At 34.8% G+C, this 20,302-nt stretch overlaps 1 protein-coding gene across 1 annotated transcript; it reads left to right on the top strand.

The window, feature by feature from the left end:
* The first annotated feature begins 3,994 nt into the window (after positions 1–3,994).
* On the top strand, positions 3,995–20,294 carry LOC110465817 (glutaminase liver isoform, mitochondrial-like). The gene is made up of 6 exons (XM_021521920.1): positions 3,995–4,078; positions 4,954–5,130; positions 5,828–5,976; positions 6,304–6,444; positions 7,386–7,462; positions 20,165–20,294. The coding sequence occupies exons 1-6, from the start codon at positions 3,995–3,997 to the stop codon at positions 20,269–20,271; spliced, it is 735 nt and encodes a 244-aa protein (XP_021377595.1). The 3' UTR covers positions 20,272–20,294.
* The last annotated feature ends 8 nt before the right edge of the window (positions 20,295–20,302 follow it).

Below are 20,302 nucleotides of genomic sequence, written 5' to 3' on the forward strand. Positions count from 1 at the left end.
GTTTTGAATTTCATTTAATTATGTGTCAATTCAGTATTTTGTCAATATTCAATGACTATTGAGAAATTTGTGACTCAATAAAATGAGCTTTGATTCTGCGAAAGGACATGTCTATTTGATATTTAATGTCTTTGCTGTAACCTAATCATTATCCATTGTAGTATCATTTTTGACATAATGAACAATCTCCCAATTATTTTTTTGGTCCAAGATGCAACATTCTTCCTCCTTTTTGAGATAACCAAAATAAAACGTGCTATTCCAGGGACAGCTCCACAACCAGTGTTCCTGTTGACAGCACCAGTAGCTCTGTTGTACTACAAGTACCAAGCCCACTCCTTAAAGCTATTATGTTGTCAGCAACAATTTTCAGTGTCATTTAAATCATCAATATATTCCTAAAAGAGTGATGATCTTCATCAACTGCTTTGGAGGAAGTGCTTAAGTTTATTGTGATGAACTCCAGAGAACTCTTTTTTGGTAACTTTTTTTTATTTTTGTGTTTATCAAACCATTTTTTCTTGAACTGATTTAGATGTGTCCACTATGTTAGAAAGAGAACAATTATTAAAGAAGCTACACCCAGTTCAAAAAATCCCTTAGCACAGCATTAAGACTTGTATACAGATTATAGTTTGTGGTTCACATTTATGTAATTTATTATTTTGCAGGTTTGCTATTATTTGTTATTATCTTTCAAAATTGATGTGTTGTCAGTTTTATTACTCAATTACACAATGGCTCTTGAAAAATTTATTGAATTAAATATCATTTTTGACATAATGAACAATCTCCCAATTATTTTGTTTGGTCCAAGATGCAACATTCTTCCTCCTTTTTGAGATAACCAAAATAAAACGTGCTATTGAATCATATTCACATGAAGTAGTCTTCGAGCTTGTAATATTTTGTAAGAAATCTAATAATATCTTTTATATTACAGTTATACGAATTCATGAAAACTATAATTACTTAAATGCTGCTGCGTTTGTAATCTTTACGTTTCTCCACCACAGGTGTCGAAGCGTAATTCCCAGTTGGCGAAGCATAATCCGAATCATTGGGCTGTATCAGTCTGCACTGTGGATGGGCAACGGTTAGGGACATATTTCCATACTCCATATAAGTCAGCATTCAGGTAAGATTACCCATTGATATTCCTATGCAGGTACATGTTCTCATGTGTCCTTACTACTTAAAATAACGACCTCTTATATGCTATAGTGTATTAAAATTAAAAAAGAAATGGTCATTGAATCATGTATATATTTTCCTCCGTTAGTCACTCCGTTGGCGACTTCGACCATCCATTTTGCCTGCAATCTGTCAGTAAGGCGCTTACATATTCCATGGTCCTCGATGAACTCGGACCTAAGGAAATGCATCGCTATGTTGGTCAGGAACCTAGTGGTTCAACGACATGTGTTTGGATCGTGATGGTACTATGGCGTTAGTTCCTTCTTTTGCGTTTTGTTACATCATTTAAAAAAGAAATTTTAAATTTTGGAAAGGGAGCTTACTTGCTCTAATATCTTGATATATTGTGAAACTGAATATGCGTACAACAAAAATAAATGGGAACTACACATCTATTTTTATTTCAAATAATTTTCAATGGCAAATAAAATATAGATAACGCTGAAAATAACAACATATCTCATAGTTTGCGATTCTGATACAAATTGTTTTGTCCCACTGGAATGGAGTTGTCAAATATACAGTGACCTCCACTCAACTTCCGTTTGTAAAAAAGTGTTTGGCAAGGACATTTTCGTTAATAAGGTAGCTCAATCGGTTAGAGCGATGGTAAAACACCTCAGACTTCGAATTCCGGTTGGGATGTGTTGTATTTTTTCACTCAGAACATAATACAGAAATTGGTTTATTTGCTATCTTATATTTCTCATTAAAGTAGCCTAAAGTACGGTTAAGTATTTCAGAAATGAAATATCAAAACTATGGTCATACCCGAATCATATAGTTTCCAACACTTAGACACAGTTTTATGCACAGGTACGAAAAAGCTTATTTTTGCAACGTGCATAATTTCGTTGAGTTTGGATAACGTAATGTTGTTTTTCCTTAAAGGGAAACCTCACAATCCGATGATAAATACTGGCGGCGTGATGTCATGTTCCCTAGTAAAACAAAGAATGGATCCTGCTGGCAAACTCGATTATGTTTGTATATCACAAGTTGTATTTATATACTTGCGATTGTGGCTATATTGTATGTTATATCAGCACATACAAAGAACTTATAACAGGGTGGTGATGTTCGTTTAAACGTTTTATTTTCCGAACAAAATGTGTTAACGTCACGTCAATAGGTCAGGGACGTTCGGGATATTCCATTTAGTGTTACATACAATTTAATGCTGATATTTCATGGATCTGCCGTACTTAAGCATTTCCATATGTAAGTATATTATAGCTCATCAAAAAAGGCAATTGACCAGCAATGTAGTCATGGACATATTTATTTATTATTATATTGTTTTATGGACAAGTTTATATTATTCTTGGCCAGACGAAGAAATAAATTTAAATTAAAAAGTTAAAAGATAAAAATGCATATTGTTTCAAATAGCAGACGTTCCGATTGCATAAAAATTATAACTCATTTTTTAAATCAATTGAATGTAAATAGTCTAAATGTAATATTAAATGAAGAGAAACTGTATCTTAATTACATTCAAACCAGTGTCAAATTATCGGATATATCATGCTTTTATTTAAATTCTTATTATATACAATTTGGTTTTCGTAAAAAATGAAACATGACCCTAGCTGTTGATCAGACTTAAACCCTGTACAGCCAACCAATCTATTTTTTTTTTCTTGGAGATCAGAATCGCTATTCCTCACGCCGAATCATGTATAACCCTTGCGAAGGCGGGAGAGGACGATCTCCTGTCAATTGTGTCCTTTTCTATGGTAGTAGAGAAATAGTGGATTAAATTGCATGAGGTTTACTGTGATTTTTTTCTGACCAACTTCATTGTCAGTAAGATTTAGTGTAAATCGTAGCAACAGGTTTACAATAAAACCTTTTTTAGGTAATATGGTTGCAAATTAAAGTAACGTTTCTGCGTTGTCGATCGAATATTTAACAGTTCTCGACAATATTTGAGATAAACATGTTTTTTTTCGATAAATAATGATAAAAAATAATATTTTATTTCGAACAAAAATACTTACTAACTACTATGAAATATATAAAGCATTACTTTTTTTTCGAGCTAGTTGAGGGTTTGTTAAGATACCTGTTAAAGAATGCATAATAAATATGTAACGTAAACTATATTTACAACGGTTCGAAGTGTCAAACCCTGTTACCAATTAACGACAACCGCATTTTGCAGTGTATTGCACTCGAAGTTTTAAAGGAAAAACCTAAACTGATGTGTCATCTTTTTTTGTCCTATACGAGTTCCTGTTAATATCATCTATAAACATTCCAGCTTTACTAAGAAATTGAAAGAAAGTTTTCTTCAGTCTTAATAAAATACATAATGACTAATATTTGGCCCTGGTTCTCATAGATAAAATTACCAGAGTTGTAACATAAATTTGTATGTAATACGGATTTTGTTTGCTAGACCTTAATGATCTTGGCTCGGTTTGAATTGTTTATGCTTAACGTCCTATTAACAACAATAGTTATTTAAGGACGAGCCAAATGGTGGTGATGAAGGGAAAACCGGATTGCCCGGAAATAACCACCACTGTTCTGCGACAAGAGCCTGGCGACTGCTCAACCGTGACCAAGTGGTTGAGGGACGGTGACCATAGACGGCTTGACCGATTAACCACTGGTCCACTGCAACACTTTCCCCGCAAGTGATCGACTTATGTATGTCTATAACATATTTAGAAGTAAAAGTCTCCTTTTGCACACTTGACACTAGATGTTGCTCTTGAGAAGTTCAATATTTCACTGTAAAAAGACACTGTCTAAAGCCAAATTTGTCAATAAAACGTGTTTAAGAGATATGATGATTTACCCTAGCTACCTTGCCGAGAAGGAAATCGCTGACCAAACCATTGCCATAGCTCACTACATGAAAGCTAACAAGGTAAATTCAATGTTCCACTGAACCCAACTTACATTACACAATATGTTCTCATTTATGAATGCGCTTGCAATAAAGCTCATCATGAACTTGGATTCGATAAATACAAACGTATACATATTCATGACTGCAAACAACCCCCGTCGAAGAATTATATATTTGTTCATTGAGCGCAGTAACAGTATAGCTTTAATAGAATTTTTTTTTTTGAAATCATAGAATTCGATATATTAAGCAGGTATAACGTTGTATTCTTTTATGCCTGTCAAGCATACTTACAGTTTCTTTTCCAGCTAATAAGTAATTGTTTTTTATGAGTGTTTCAGTGCTTTCCAGAGGACACCAAGCTAAATGATGAACTGGACTTACATTTCCAGGTATGCCTTTTAATATACAAATAATACACAATAATGTATAATATACAAATAATAATCAAGTCCTTTTTGCATACAAATTATCAACAACAATGCTTTTTATATACAAAAATAAACAACAACCTTATTATATATAAATAATGAAACCCAAGAGTTTTTAATGTTTTTGAACGTGTTTTTTGTTTATATTATCGATAAAAGGTATCAAAAGATGTCAAAACATCATATTATATTATATATTGTCTAGACTTCGAATGTTGCTGCGTTATAATAGATTGAGAAAGTTCATAGTAGTGTAATAGAACGACCCTCCTGAGTTATTTTTTTAAAGTTAAATCAGAATGCACCACCTTCCCTTATGTAAATGTGACTTGGTATTTATTTACATTAACCATTTTCTTGTGCAGAATACTTATACACGATTTCAATCAATCGTAACCGTTATCGAAGAAATGCTAAAATATTATATTGATTCACTTTTGATTACTTTTGTGAACTGTACAGCTCTACTCAGTGGGGATCACCTGTGACTCGGGAGCTAATACTGCAGCCACACTAGCCAATGGTGGTATGTGCCCCACAACTGACGAACGTGTTCTTAAATCCAAGTCTTTTTGCGACACCGCCTCTCTAATGTTCTCCTGCGGGTTGTATGATTACTCCGGACAATTCGCATTTAAGGTACGTATCGTATAGTAAAAAATCCCAATCATATGCTTACTTTTATTATTTCAACTGTATTCAAGAAAAAAATCTCACGTCAAATGAGTATGACGTCATAATCATAACATTATATGTATTTCCGACAAAACGCAATTATATTGTTCCCTCCAAATTTGTAACAGATTCTTTCTTTTATGAAGTATGCGTCCTAATAAAAGCTTATTTCATTTAAGAAAATCCCTCCGTGTTTGTTATATATGTGTGTATGTATGTCAATGTTTTTACATTTAAATAATAACAACTTAAAGGTAGTGCACAGCCCTATCACTTCATAGTTTTGGTACCAAAAAACATTTATATTTGTTACTCAATGTTTCCTGATAACATGATTTTGTTGTTGACAAAGTGGTTAATGCGTCTTGCATTCTGCTACAACTAGCCCTCCACCCATTGGTCGCGAGTTCGAGGCCTACGTGGGGCAGTCGCAAAGTACTGACCGTAAGTCGGAGGTTTTTCTCCGGGAATTCCGGCTTTCCTCCACCACCAAAACCTGCCACGTCCTTAAATGACCATAGCTGTAAATAGGACTTACAATGCCTTTTTATTGGTTGTATGTATTTTTTAATACAGGATTATGTATTACATTTGAATTATACGATGTCTGAATAATAGTTCATAAAAACAGAAAAATAATTTCTTTTCTTTGTTTGAACAGAACTTTGTTAAAAACTTCAATTTTCATAATTTCGACGTCGCATGTGGGACGAAATGTGACCCCCGTAATACCAACACCAATTCACAGTCAACAGAGGTCCATAGTCTTCTTTATGCAGCTTACAACGGGGACGTCTCTGCAATGAAAAGGTAAGACATTAGTTTATGGTGTTCGACCATTTGTATTTACTCAAAACAATTCAAAGTCTAAGAATAGTAAAACATAAAATGGCTCGTAACCCTCCTCACTTAAATACAACGAAAGCAGCCTTGAGGAAGAACGTATTGCTTTCTTCAAATTTGGCTTGGTTTAGCAACCTAATAACAACTAAAGAAATTACGGACGTGCCTTCATATTTGTATGGCATGCATGCGTGTGTGTGTGTGTTCTTGAGGCAGTATGTTGGTGTACATTGTATTTGCCTCCTTGTGAAATAGATCTTTTTCATTCTACATGCATATTATTGCGTTTCCAAGGTTTGCCCTTCAGGGCGTTGAGATGACACAGCAGGACTACGACAGAAGAACGGCGCTACATGTAGCTGCTGCCGAAGGGAAAATACACGTCGTCCGATTCCTCATAGAGAAATGCGATGTGGATTGTGGAATACCAGACAGGTATGCTTACCCATCACTTACAATTCATGATTAGTGCATTTTACCCCAACACTGCATAAGTACGGTTTGTTTGTTTTGAGTTTGACATCTCTGTTACCATTTTTTCAAAATGTTTTGACCAATCACAACTAATCTTACTGTGAGTGAACCATAATGGATATACTTTACACTAAACGACTCACTTTTCATGTTTAGGATTCAAAACGGCTGCCACGGCCCCTGATTGTTTGGGACATTGCAAACAAATAAATTAAGATATTGATATGCCTGTTACATACAGTTCTAGTGGCAGTTGGTCTTCTGTACATGGCAAAGATATTTACTTTTGTTAATTCTGTGTTTTGCGAGAGTGTCTGTTTTATGTACCACATGCTGCATGAATCCGTCATGTTGTCGCCTGTCAAATCCGTGCAAATATGCATAAAAAATGGTAGGCATTTAAATCATACATTTCAAACGAATCCTAAACGTTTTTAGTGCTAAAAATGTCAAAGCGTCCTTTAAAAGATGATGTATCATTAAGTTTTATTATAGCAGTCATATTTTACAGCCAACATGTAAAATCGAAAAGAGAAGAGAGTCGCTGTGTATTTTCCTACAATCACTTTGAAAACAGGCATTGATAATTTAGGTTTTCTGACGGGAAAGTATGTTTTTATAGATTGCACAAGAAAATTCATAAAGGTACAATAACTGCTTGCTTGGTTTCACTGATGAAAAATGTGAAGATAACCTGTTTTATGTTCACGATTTCAAACCCTTATAATATCGTCATTTAATGGCATTGGTAGCTTCTTATTTTCTACGTTTGACAAAATTATCTACATATTTAAATCCATATTTTCATGTCAGTTTTTTGGAAAATCTTTAAAGCGTGAGAGAGAATATCCCTGATGTTTTTACAAATATAGGTACTGTTATATTTGCTTTGTCTTTGGCAGATGGGGAAAAACACCATTGGATGACGCAAAGCATTTTGAAAAGGAAGACGTGGTGCAGCTGTTAGAGACGCACATGGGTAAAATAACGGTTGTAACAAATGCAAAATCAGATTAGGTAGTAAACCGAGACTCGTATTTCTGAGGACAATTTGCAATGTACGTATATGATATGGGATATTGTGTATTAATATGATAAAATAATGCGTGTACTCCCCGATAACTTGTCTCCCTCATCTCGGCATTCAATTTGACGGACAGACAAGATAACTCACTCGGATGAGAAAGTGCACGAATTCACAACCGGGTTAGAAATTGCGTAATGAGTAGGGACATTGTCCTTAGGCTTGTAAATACATTTAAATTAATTTCGGTTGATTATTACATAATAAATAAATTTATGTATGCAATACATGATGTTTATCAAAATGAAAACACATACAAATGTATTTGAACAAGGGGCAGTATCACTAAGTAAAAAAATAAAACCACCTTTTGCTGATTAGTCTTTAATGTAAGGGTGGATGGACCAATTCAAAAACAATAGCATAACGCACACAGTATTACACCTCATATTTAACTAGATTAATGGCACGTATCTTTTGAGGGTTAAGACTTTTATGAAGAGAGGATTTGATTTGATTATATCCCAGAGGGAGAGTGGAAAGAGAAAGAAGTGACAAATCGTGCCGATGGAAAAAGCATCTCCACCATACCAACGTTTTGCACGCTTTCTTACTTGGTAGAAAAATCCTGTAGTGGTAAAAAACTTGTTGCGAACGCAGCAATTTTAGCACGGTTTCTCACCCGGGTGAGCAAATGTGTTGTAACATCCCCTTCTTAGATGTCGGTCTACATTTCTCGGAGGCGAATACGTCAACAAAATCAGCATTTATTAAGAAAACCGCGAAACCACATGGTTTTTGTCTCCATATATACATTTAAAATTCGAGTAGAATGCATGTCATTTGTCGGAAGATTTCAGAACGTTGCAACAGAAAATTTCACCACATTATGAATTGCACATTGATTGAAATGAATTCACGATTCTTAAAATCGTTTAAAAATATTAATGCTGGCTCACGTAATGATTCATATTGTAATTATTTGTATAGAACAATAGTTTAAATGTTAAACCATGCCGTGCTTAACTTTGTGTAGCAATGGCCCTATTTGTGTATCATCCTCATTTTTAATAAATGAATCGTCCTCTAAAAGACATGTATATGTCCATAACGCTTGGAAAATAAGCACAACTGTACGAGAAATGGTTGAACCATAGCAAATAAACAAACGACCATACTTTTGCAATGTTTCCAATTCAGTACAGGACATTCCACCATGCAAAAATATGTAGATGTCCGTAAGAACACGAAGCAGTAAACAGTAAGCACAATCGTTTTTCACAAGAGAATATGGGAACAAATCAACGAGAGGTATTAGATCAATCATTGATTATTAGTATTATAAAGAGTTTTATAAACAGTTATATATATCCCCCCCTACCCACACACACACCTTGGAAGCCCGAGGTAGAACCTAACTATTTTTAGTGAATAATTGTCGGCAAGAAGGTATAAACATAAACAAATAATGATGTATAAGATAATGCATGGACTCTCATCTCAATACATACAAGATGTCACAAATCCTTTTATTAACAATCATAATTACAATCTCTTCTGTTTTAGACAAATCTGACTCTTTAACCCACCTATGTGTAGAAGTAATAACTATTTTGAGAGTTTTTTCCCTTTATGTGTCGCAATGTACACACTATGGATACTGATATGTTTAACTCTCCACTCCATCTCTTGCTCTGTTTAAAAAATTACAAAATAAACTAAAGTTAATAACAGAGAAGAAGCTTCAACTTTTAAAAACGGTGGTGAAAGAAGGGTAAATATTATTTTTTGATGCATAATGATAAATGAGATTACAGTTGGGCAGCTTTGTTATATCTTGTTTATTTTCTGTTCAATATATTAAAAACACAATACTATATTGCCTTTCTGTAACATTATTTAAATTTGTACATATTTACTCATAAACAATATTAGTAGCAATGACCTGTGCACATTCATGAACATGGACTTTTGGTCAAAGTCTACTCTAACTGTACATTTGATATACTGACTATGACTATGCTTCATTTAATTAGAAAATAGTTGTATGTGTGTTGGATGTATAATTGTGAGTTGTTTGTGTATTGTTATTGTGATGTCCTATGAGTTTATCCCCTTTGTGTTTATCATTTTGGAGTTGTCTCCCCTGATCCTTTAATTAGTATTACTCTTTATACATATATATATAATTTTTCATTTCAAAGTATCCTTAAATTAATTCATCATTTGTTTTGTAACTACATTGTATATGTATATTCGATCAAATTATGAGCCATCAATGGTAATAAAATACATAGGCTTGCCTGTTATTCAATCTTGTGAGGGCTGCAAGAACCACTAGCTGAGGTGGTAGCTATTATTTATGATGACCGTCCTGTGTGGACAACGTCTTTAGGCTCTGTGTGAACTGAGTGCTGTGTGCTGTATAGCTACCGGGGCAGTGAATTGTTTATGCGGACGGACCGTGCCCTGTGTGGACATTTTATGTCAGTTGGTCTGACTGTTCGTTAGGTGAAACCCCTCATATGGATTTTGTTGAGCCCATCAGCACAGGAGTTATATGGTCAAGGTGGTCAAGAGGAGAGACGTGACCGGGGACTACAGACCGCGGTGGACCAGCCTTGTCATGTTCACTGTATCCAGGCAGTGATTTCATACAGTGACTGATACATTGACTTTGCCAGTATTGATGTATAGTCTACCTGTTTGCTTTGTGTGAGTATCATGTTGTTGTTTAAACTTACTTTGTGTGAGAGTGAGAAAGCAAAGTTTTATGCTATTTATAAATAACAAAAACATGTATATTTTGTAAAAAAAAAATTTTGTGTATATTGTAATCCAGTCTTAGTGTCATTCTTCACCACTTTTGCGTCCATAGTTACAATAGTAGATATTTTTTATGCATCAAAGTATCGTAGCCAATTATGCAGGCTACATTGTGACAAACTTTCAAGGTCATCGGGTCAAAGGTCACAGTAGCAATGTTTGCCTTTTCCATAGATCTGTTGGTACGACATGTGAGGTTAGACCTTTTCATGACCCTTGATAATTTAGCCCATACAGGGGCAACATGCAATATTTCTCTTATGTATCAAGTCTATGTTAATTATGTACCTTGCCACTACTCAAATGTGATAAATGTGGCCATCCAGGGTACAAGGAAGATAATGAAATGGAGTATAGCCAAACTGTTTGACTAGAAAAAAGGAAAATACAGGTCGGTGACCCAGATGTTCATGCAGGTGTCTTCAACATGTACCAAGGTATAAGGTTTGATGACAGTTCAACATATAGTATGTGTAAAGGAGCTAGACATTTAGTCTAAAAAAGGTGACGTACGTTCAAGACAATGGACGGAAAAAATTAAGCATTCAATGACCCCTTCGGTATGTCACGTGATTACAAATTCATCCACATGTATTTCAAATTATTCCATTAAAGTTTGTTTTGATCTATATTATAAATACCTCAAAGTGAGAAAGAACTCATCAGATGCAGCAAGGTCTAAAAAATATGTATTTAAAAACAAATCAATGTATCTCCTTAACAAGTGCAGGACAAGATACTCTTTTGTCGCTGAATATTCTATATAAGGGTCCGCACAAGTCTAAAACTAGCTCGGAAGTGAATCTCTTCTTCGATATTTTAACTGATGCAGTATTACACTTGACCGCAGACATTTCTTTTGAGCAGAGATACGTTCTACAATACAAAATAAAATCAATGATTCTGGAATAATTCACTTTTGAACATCAATCAAAATCATGTTGATCTACAATTTATAGTAAAAATAAAATAAAGAAATAAACAATATTTTTACTTTATATTCCAATGTGAAAGTTGAGTAATAATCTTATCAAGATAGGGTTCATAGGAACACTAAAACTGATGCACAAGTGTCCCATATATCTGTATGTATATGTACCATATACCCATGTATAATCATGGCTGTACACTGTAACTTCATATTTTGACCGACTAGTTATTCTTAACAAATCCACCCTTCTGCTTCTCCCTTTTCTTAACACATGCATCCAACCCGGACTAAATGAAGGATTGTTACCCTTCCGGAACACCTTGGTTTAAAACAATTTTCATGCTCAAGCATGGATGTTGACCTTATACCAAACCTTAACTTATATGAATTTAGGAGAGCGTTGGTTAGTTCTATTTGTTAAATATGTGACATTTTTCTGCTTCATTAAATATTGAATTCTTCCTTCGAATCTTTCGGTAACAGCAAAGGACAAAACGAAAATTGGATAAAAAAAGACAACAACAATAACGCCGGTTCAAATATGTTATTTGTTAACTTCTGTAACATAACAAACTTTGAAATGAGGTGGTGTTACAGTTTAATACCACTAAATATACTTGAATAATAAAATATATCTGTTTACAGTTGGTTAACTGGGATTTGCTTCGGTGTCCTCTATTTGGGGACACAAAAGCGACCAAAATAAATCTGATGCACCCTTTGCAATATTTGGGATCTCTATCTTTCTTTCTACTTCTAACTACCCTTTATTTCCTAGCGCCTTGCTTGGTAACACCTCCCTTTTGGCTTTAATGCTGAACCAAAGCCCTTAAAAGTTGTACTTGTTATTCCCTGCTTAACGTTCAGTAATTAGGGGAATAGCAACAACTGGTTAACCCGTTGACAGGTTAATGTGACCAGGCGAAATGATGTGAGTGGTGCCTTCGGCATGCTATTTTAGTGAGATAGAACTATGACAAGGAGGCAAACAGCACACTAACACACCCAGTCTCCTGCATACACTCACGCACGCACACATACACTACACACATGGAGGCACGGCCTTAAATTGATTAGCTATTAATAGGACGTTAAACAAAATAAAACCAAACCAAATTTAACGTGATCATCCTTATTTCATCAGTACGCAGAAGACATTTTAAGGATCGCCCTACCACTCACAAAACACTGTAACTTCACATTGGAAACTTATTTTCGGGCTAGACAATAGCTGTATTAAATCATTTCTGGAAAGAAAACCCAACCATGCGAGACTTTAATGCAAATGTCATCATAAAGATTTTAGTGAGATAGCAATATGACAAGGAGGCAAACAGCACACTAACACACCGAGTCTACTCCATACACTCACGCAAGCACACATACACTACACACATGAATGCACGTCCTTAGATTAATTAGCTGTTAATAGGACGTTAAACAAAATAAAACCAAACCAAATTTAACGTGATCATCCTTATTTCATCAGTACGCAGAAGACATTTTAAGGATCGCCCTACCACTCACAAAACACTGTAACTTCACATTGGAAACTTATTTTCGGGCTAGACAATAGCTGTATTAAATTATTTCTGGAAAGAAAACCCAACCATGCGAGACTTTAATGCAAATGTCATAAAGATTTTAGTGAGATAGCACTATGACAAGGAGGCAAACAGCACACTAACACACCGAGTCTACTCCATACACTCACGCAAGCACACATACACTACACACATGAATGCACGTCCTTAAATTAATTAGCTGTTAATAGGACGTTAAACAAAATAAAACCAAACCAAATTTAACGTGATCATCCTTATTTCATCAGTACGCAGAAGACATTTTAAGGATCGCCCTACCACTCCCAAAACACTGTAACTTCACATTGGAAACTTATTTTCGGGCTAGACAATAGCTTTATGAAATCATTTCTTGAAAGAAAACCCAACCATGCGAGACTTTAAAGCAAAGGTCATCAAGATGAAAATAACAAAATTTGATAAACAACAGTGTTCTGAGTGTGAAACAAGCTGGGCCGTGATTCGAATCCTATATCTCAGATTGTTATACTACCGCTCTAAGCGACTAACCAGCATGGTTAACGGAAGTATTCATACAATATGGTGCTACAGTCATATCCGAAAAGAAACTAAGGGGAGGTAACTGTTTATACGAAAAATACAGTGCAGTTAGACAGGGATCTTTACTATTTAAAGTTTGCTTGTTTTCAGTCGACATGTTCCCCGGTGTGGTTCGTTAAGATATTAATTTCAGTCCTGCTGGGTCCGTCGTCTTTTCGGTCATGGCACAGAACATATGATTGACGAGAAGTACAGTGTTGTATACATGTACGTTTACGTAGTCTATTGTGAATATATTTCACATTTATGCCATGCACTAGTTCGTATCGTAGTTTAATTAGCCTGATCACTTCTATCTCTGCATAACATTATACTGCTGAAATCAACAGTAAACGTTATCACATAATATCTTAATTAAGTCTTCTTATGTGTTCGTAATACATAATTTATGTACATGTTTAATTACTAAGGATGGTTGAAAGTCGCATTTCAAAAATATAATACATGTACTGGTGACGAATAATAACACTGAAACCATGGTGAGTTCCTCCCACCCAAAATATTTATTTTTACGTTTCGTGACCCAACAAAACAGCATTTTGCTAGTACATGTACATGAAATCGTGGATTACGAATTCTCACTCAAACGGAGAATTGCTTCATGTCAAACTTGAAATTACAAATTGGACCTATGAATTCGTCCTACGTCATACGAAAGTCCTGAAAATGGTAGTTGTTATGAGTTATGATAAATTTTGCTAGATGCCTTCAGCATTGTAGCCCTCTAAGGATGGTATCAGATCCGTGCTATCGCACGTACAATGTAGGTAAATACAATAACATACCCGCCTCCAGCAAACATACATAACTCTGTACACACACATGGAGGCACGACAATAAATGACCTACGCTAAACCCTATTAAACCGAAATACAGATGTCTCCTAGTAGTTCTGACGACCGCTAAGGATTAAGTTCCGTGATCATAACATGAGGTTATGTATATAAATGTACCACAGTTAGTCTAAGGGGTTCGGCCCTCCTTGAAAGGGCTTTGTTTAGGGTCATAAAACGATAAAATATTGAGATTCTGATCCTATTTAATAGCATCTATGTTTGCTCACTTGACTTGAGAAATATATAAAAATAAAATCATGTAACCATCACAAACTATTACTTTTCATAAAAGAATTTTGTCAATATTGCTTAAATATCCTGGTGGTCTATACAGTCATAAGTTATAATTACGATAGTTACGACACCAAAGCTGGCCACTCCTAACCAGAGACATTTAAAAATTCACTGTTTCTATTTAAGCTGAATGTTCAATGCCGACTGCCGTTTCTCAACGAATAACAATTCAATTCAATGTCATTTTACTTTGTAAAGCGGTGTAATTGTTAACTTTAATGCTTTTTTTGATAGTAACACAAGCTTGTAAACAGTAGTTGGGCCTTTTAAATGGTGTTAAACGCTGACACTGGCCTGATGGCAGAAAATGCATGTATTGTAGTGTCAAAGGCAACTTTCTGTGGAAACGTTTCAACAAAATAATGCATTAAGAAGTTCACAAGAATACAAAAGCACGTTAATTATGATAAAGATCGCAGTTGACGCTATTCAATATACAGCCGTTTTTAATTAAAAAGGTAATATCAAGGATGATATGTGTAGAATGTCCCTGAGCAAACAAACCTGAAATTATGTGCACATCCACTCGTTATTTGTGATTTGTAAGCTCAAATGATGCGTATCAAACGGGCAATTCTTGTTTTATCCTGCTCTTTTAATTTTTGTTCTCTGCTTTTCTATACAAATGTTTACACTAATGAATGTTGATAGAAGGGCTAAAAGCCATTTTTAATGAATAATCTAGTGTATCAGATAAGGTCATTTAGGGGACGTGCATTCATGTGTGCGTTTGTTTGTGTTTTACGTCCTATTAAAAGCTAAGGCCATTCAGGGGACGTGCCATCCTGTGTGTGTTTGTTTGTGTTTTACATCCTATTAACAGCTAAGGCCATTTAGAGGACGTGCCTTCATGTGTGTAATGGATGCACATGTGTTGGAGGAAGTTTGTTAGCGTGCTTTCCTCTTGGCAATAGCGTCGATCTGATGCCGATTTTAGAGTGCTAAATCACTCGAATATCAAGCCGAAGGCACCCGGCACAGTATTATACTGACACCACCTAAACAAATCACTTTTGCAAGGGAGAGTATTGCGAGTAAAAGTTGAAAATAAGGTTACTATGAAACCTTCTGACTCCTGTTTGGCTTTTATTTTTGTTTAGTTTTCTAATTGTATTTCTTATACAATCGATTATAATTAAAGGATATGGATTAACCTACCAGCGAATGCATGATATAAAATACAGTAGGGAATTTGATATCAATTTTCTGCACACATGGAACAAATATCTGTAAATAAATGTAGCTTAATATAAGCAAAAACGAAAAAATATTTCAGACGTCCAGCTAAGGGTCGCTACCTCCAGAGATTAGGAAATGTTCGTTACAAACAGGAAAAATGTCTGTTTCATTTGGCATCAAAGAATCTCCGGGAAAACCGTTTGTTGTTTTGACTTCATAAAAAGTCACTTAAGGGAAGGAAATGTAATGCAAAAATAAACAGACACGTGAAAAAGGAAAATGAAAAACAGGAACAAGAAAAACCACGAAGAAAATTAAAAACACAATACAAGTCTATTAATTAAAACCTGGCACGTCTTTAAATGACCATAGCTGTTAATTGGACGTAAAACACAAACAAAACTAAACCTAATTAATTGATATTCAAGTATAAGTTTTCCCCCAAAGACTTTCAAATATGTATTTGACTCATTATGCTTGCACACAAATGGAAATCAGCTGTTATTGTTATTTAAACTTTAATTGCTTCAATACTTTTGTTTTGTTACTGACCATCGTCTATGAAATAAAATACTGCCACATATCATTTTATTAATTCCATAGAAACATACAGGCATTAATTCACTTGAAACAGAATTCTTCTTCGTGTAGCAGAAATGTGTATAAACATACATCTGCTTGTAATTAAGTAGCACCTGGGTGGCGGAATTTTCTGACATTAAATGGAAAAGCATACCGCTGATATGATCAGCTATGTGTGAAACGTAAGTGAAGCAAGTTTTGTGGAATCCAAACTTATTATTATAAATAAGGAAGACTTCATTTCTTGAAATAATTATATATTTGCGTTTACCGTCATTATACCAAAACGGGACACTTGTGGGAAAGCAGCCCAAACCACAGTCACGCATTGTTAAGAAGAACTTTATGTATGCAATTTTCACCTGACAAGATTTTCATGTTTATTCAAAAAGCTTTTATTGGCTTCTGATAATAGTTGCATGGACAATTTAAAGAATAATTACGAAAACAAAACTTTCGTAATCTAATATTGATCTACAATGTTTGTATAATTTTCTGCTGGTATTGACCGTTTATCCTCCTATATTAACCGCTATATCACAGCGTCACCTTCAGGGTACAGTTACACCTGTTCAAACGCCTACGTGACCATGATAGTATTTTACCTTATATTTTAAGAACCATGCGGTGGAAATGCCAACACGAAGTAAGACATATAATGAGATGATATATGTTAATAAAAGATAAACGAACATTTTTTGGATTGATATTTTGTACTTTAGCACGATGTATATTGCTATTTATCTAAATACTGTTTCGTTTTGGGTACAGTGACGGCATAATAACATGTATAATCTACATATTTGTTAATCTATGTGAAACATAGTTCATTTATAATTATACATGAAATGATAAATCTAAAACTTAGATTTAATTATTTTAACGTTATATTAAATCCCGAAATATTCATATGCATGTTCCACTGTCCAAATCACACCAATATATCTATAAGATAAGAAATGAGTCGCCGAGTGCATAAATAAGGAAACAGTCTGAAGAGTGTTTTGCCTGTTTTAGGGAAAACATAGTTTACGGAGAAATAAAGCATTTCATGTCATTTGATCGAATAGTGACCAGTATCAGAAGGTCGTCAATTGAGAAGAATCAATAGTCCGTAGTTTCGATAATAACATGTGACAGTTCAATGAAGAGGTCAATCATGCTTGTTTGATTTGAATTGTGTTATGTGTCAGGTATAGTTGCGGGTGAGAGCCTTAGAACCTAAATAAGAACCACCTACCTGCAGCCAGTATCTGGTGACTCCCCGCGAATATAATGATAGAGGGCTAGTGATCGTAGGCTATCAGACGATCTAACCATTTGGCCATCGCGACCCCCCAGAAGACCTGTATCGCTCACCTTGAGGTTTCAGCCATCCTGGTAAAATAATCTCCTTAAAAAGTTACTCAATTCACATTATTGCAAATAAGATCCAAAGGTTAGAGCCAGTCACCTTTAATAATCCTTGTAGCAAAAATGTATCTACACCTTTATGCTCGGTAACTGTATACATATATATTTATAGTGTAAGGACCCCAACAGTTTTCAAGTTGTTACCTAGAAATTACATGTTTATTCTTTATAGGGTGAAAATCTCAGTTTTGTCCAAGGAGTGACCGATAGCATTATTCACTAAGGGTGTGTTAGTGCATCAGTAAAATGCTTTAACATTTTAATATCAAATGTTGCAATGTTTTGTGATAAAAAATAGCATAAAACAATGATTTCATAGATCCGTTGGTTCATGTCAGCTTATTAAGCATACCGACTAATAAACTTCAAGTTACCGGTAAATTTGAATCAAGCCTGCCAGACAACACCACACGCCTAAAGACTACTGATCGATAACATTTTACACAGGAAGTATGTGGTGAAATAATTAATTTCATTTAGTCGAAATGTGGCCTAATGTTTAGCTCATTTATGGTTTATACTTGTTATTTAATCACTCATAATTTGCCGTAACCTTAATGGCCAAAGTAATCTCTTGGATAGAGGCAGGGTTCATAATAATCACACTTTACTAACTAAATTCAATTTAACCAGCACTCCTCTAAAAATTTGAAATCCATGAAATAGGGACTTTATGTTCCCTCCTCCTGTTTTAACAGTGTTTTTTATTACCAACTTTTTGATTCTAACATTAACGATAAGTCCTAGAAGAAAGAAAACAAAATGTATGATGCAGCGTAATTCATTTTTGGCTAACTATATTTATAACCAAATTTTGAATGTGCGATCATATGTACATGTGTGTTTGTTACGTAAATCTTCCCAACTAGCTATATAACACCAAATTCGTGCATTTCATTTATTTACTTGCATACTGTACATCTATTTTAGCTGGGGATATACTTTATTTGGGAGAGTATTTCTCATATCTACAGTCTTTGAATTGTTTTACATACAGATGCAGATGGATTGTTTAGACATGTGGACATATAAAATTAAAAAAACACAAAAACACTAACATCTTCATACCTATCTCAAAATGATAAGATGATGTTTGACATTTTTTTCGATAGAAAGAAGAGTAACCCGAAGAATTATTTATTTCTTCTATGTAAGTTGGGGTTTTCAGAATAAAATACAAATAATCTCGGTAGTAGCCGGCGATATAAAGGTTTTTCTCCATCGCTGAATAATTTTCTCTATTGAAAGTATGATTAACTTTTAGGAAACTAACCATCATATCTTCCTACATCCAAGACAATAAACATGTTATTATATTATTATTTCAATATCTTATATTGAATTCTCCCTCTCATTTAACAGGCAAAACATTTCTGTAATCAATGTACATAATGCCCATCCCGATATACAATATTGCACACTGTACACCTACTAACCCGTTGTCAGTATGATATAACAAGATCAGATACTGAGCTGTGTGCCTTTGACATAGTATTTCTGTGAGGTAGCACTATAAAGTTGGCATCAGATACTGAGCTGTGTGCCTTTGACATAGTTTTTTCTGTGAGGTAGCACTATAAAGTCGGCATCAGATTGGCGCTACTGCAAGGCGGCAATCTCACCAAGGTACCGACTCCAGCATACGTACACGCTTACATTACACACAGGGAGGCACGTCCGTTAATGACCTTAGCTGATAATAGGACGTTAAACAAAATAGAACCAAACCGACCCAGCATGATGTGCAAGCGTTTGGAATCCGATTAAACACACTTGATTTATATCCGTTTATACACACAGACACGCGCAATATATGTATATTGACCCCAACTTTATAAAACAAATGCATGTATTTGTCAAACAGTTGATAAAACTGTTAGCTTGAATGTGGTATTTAATCGATATGTAGTTGGCCCTGTATCGTAAATGGACTGAGGCTTGGTTAAACAATCCCAATAGTGAAAAGTGGTAATAGTAAATAGTATATTAAGATTACCAGCATGAAATAATGTGTGATTTAGATAAATGTTAAGTATAACGTACTTGTGTGTTTTGTTTGGTACGAATTATGACCCCGGGCCCCAGCCACGGCAGTACGAGTGATTGCGTCGGGGCTCCTTTCCGAGGATTACCTATAAATATAAAATGCCACTGGGTAACCAACACATGCATTTATAAAGGACGACCCCGGTACTCAAGCCCTTGCTTATTTGCTACTTGAAATAACATGTATGAAATGTTTTTCTTTTCTTTCTTTATAATTGTCGAGCGTTTTTATTTGATAGTTTTTTCTGCGTTTAAATTCCTCATCTACGATTCATTAATAGTTTCTACGTATGCATGTTACAAACTGTCCTACAAGCTATTAGAGTAAAACGGTATGAATGATCAAATAAATTTAAGTCTGTATATATGTTTCCTTGGTGTAATTAAGTCGTGCATTCAATTTCAGCATTACCGATGGGTCCTAGAACGAGGAAACAGCTGTACCGTGTAATCCATTTTTCGCGTGCTGCAGCTATTACCATATTATTAAAGGTGCATCACCTGTGTGTATAATGTCCGCCTGCCAGGGCTAAACAACACATGT

Source organism: Mizuhopecten yessoensis, unplaced genomic scaffold (genome assembly GCF_002113885.1).
Source record: "Mizuhopecten yessoensis strain PY_sf001 unplaced genomic scaffold, ASM211388v2 scaffold11101, whole genome shotgun sequence".
NCBI lineage: Eukaryota > Metazoa > Mollusca > Bivalvia > Pectinida > Pectinidae > Mizuhopecten > Mizuhopecten yessoensis.

What these genes read in the sequence shown, in the direction of transcription:
- LOC110465817 (XM_021521920.1), top strand. Translation starts at nt 3,995, where the DNA reads ATGATGATTTACCCTAGCTACCTTGCCGAGAAGGAAATCGCTGACCAA. An exon ending in ACTACATGAAAGCTAACAAG is followed by an intron (nt 4,079 to 4,953) that starts GTAAATTCAATG and finishes TGAACTGTACAG; the next exon opens with CTCTACTCAGTGGGGATCAC. An exon ending in GACGTCTCTGCAATGAAAAG is followed by an intron (nt 5,977 to 6,303) that starts GTAAGACATTAG and finishes TGCGTTTCCAAG; the next exon opens with GTTTGCCCTTCAGGGCGTTG.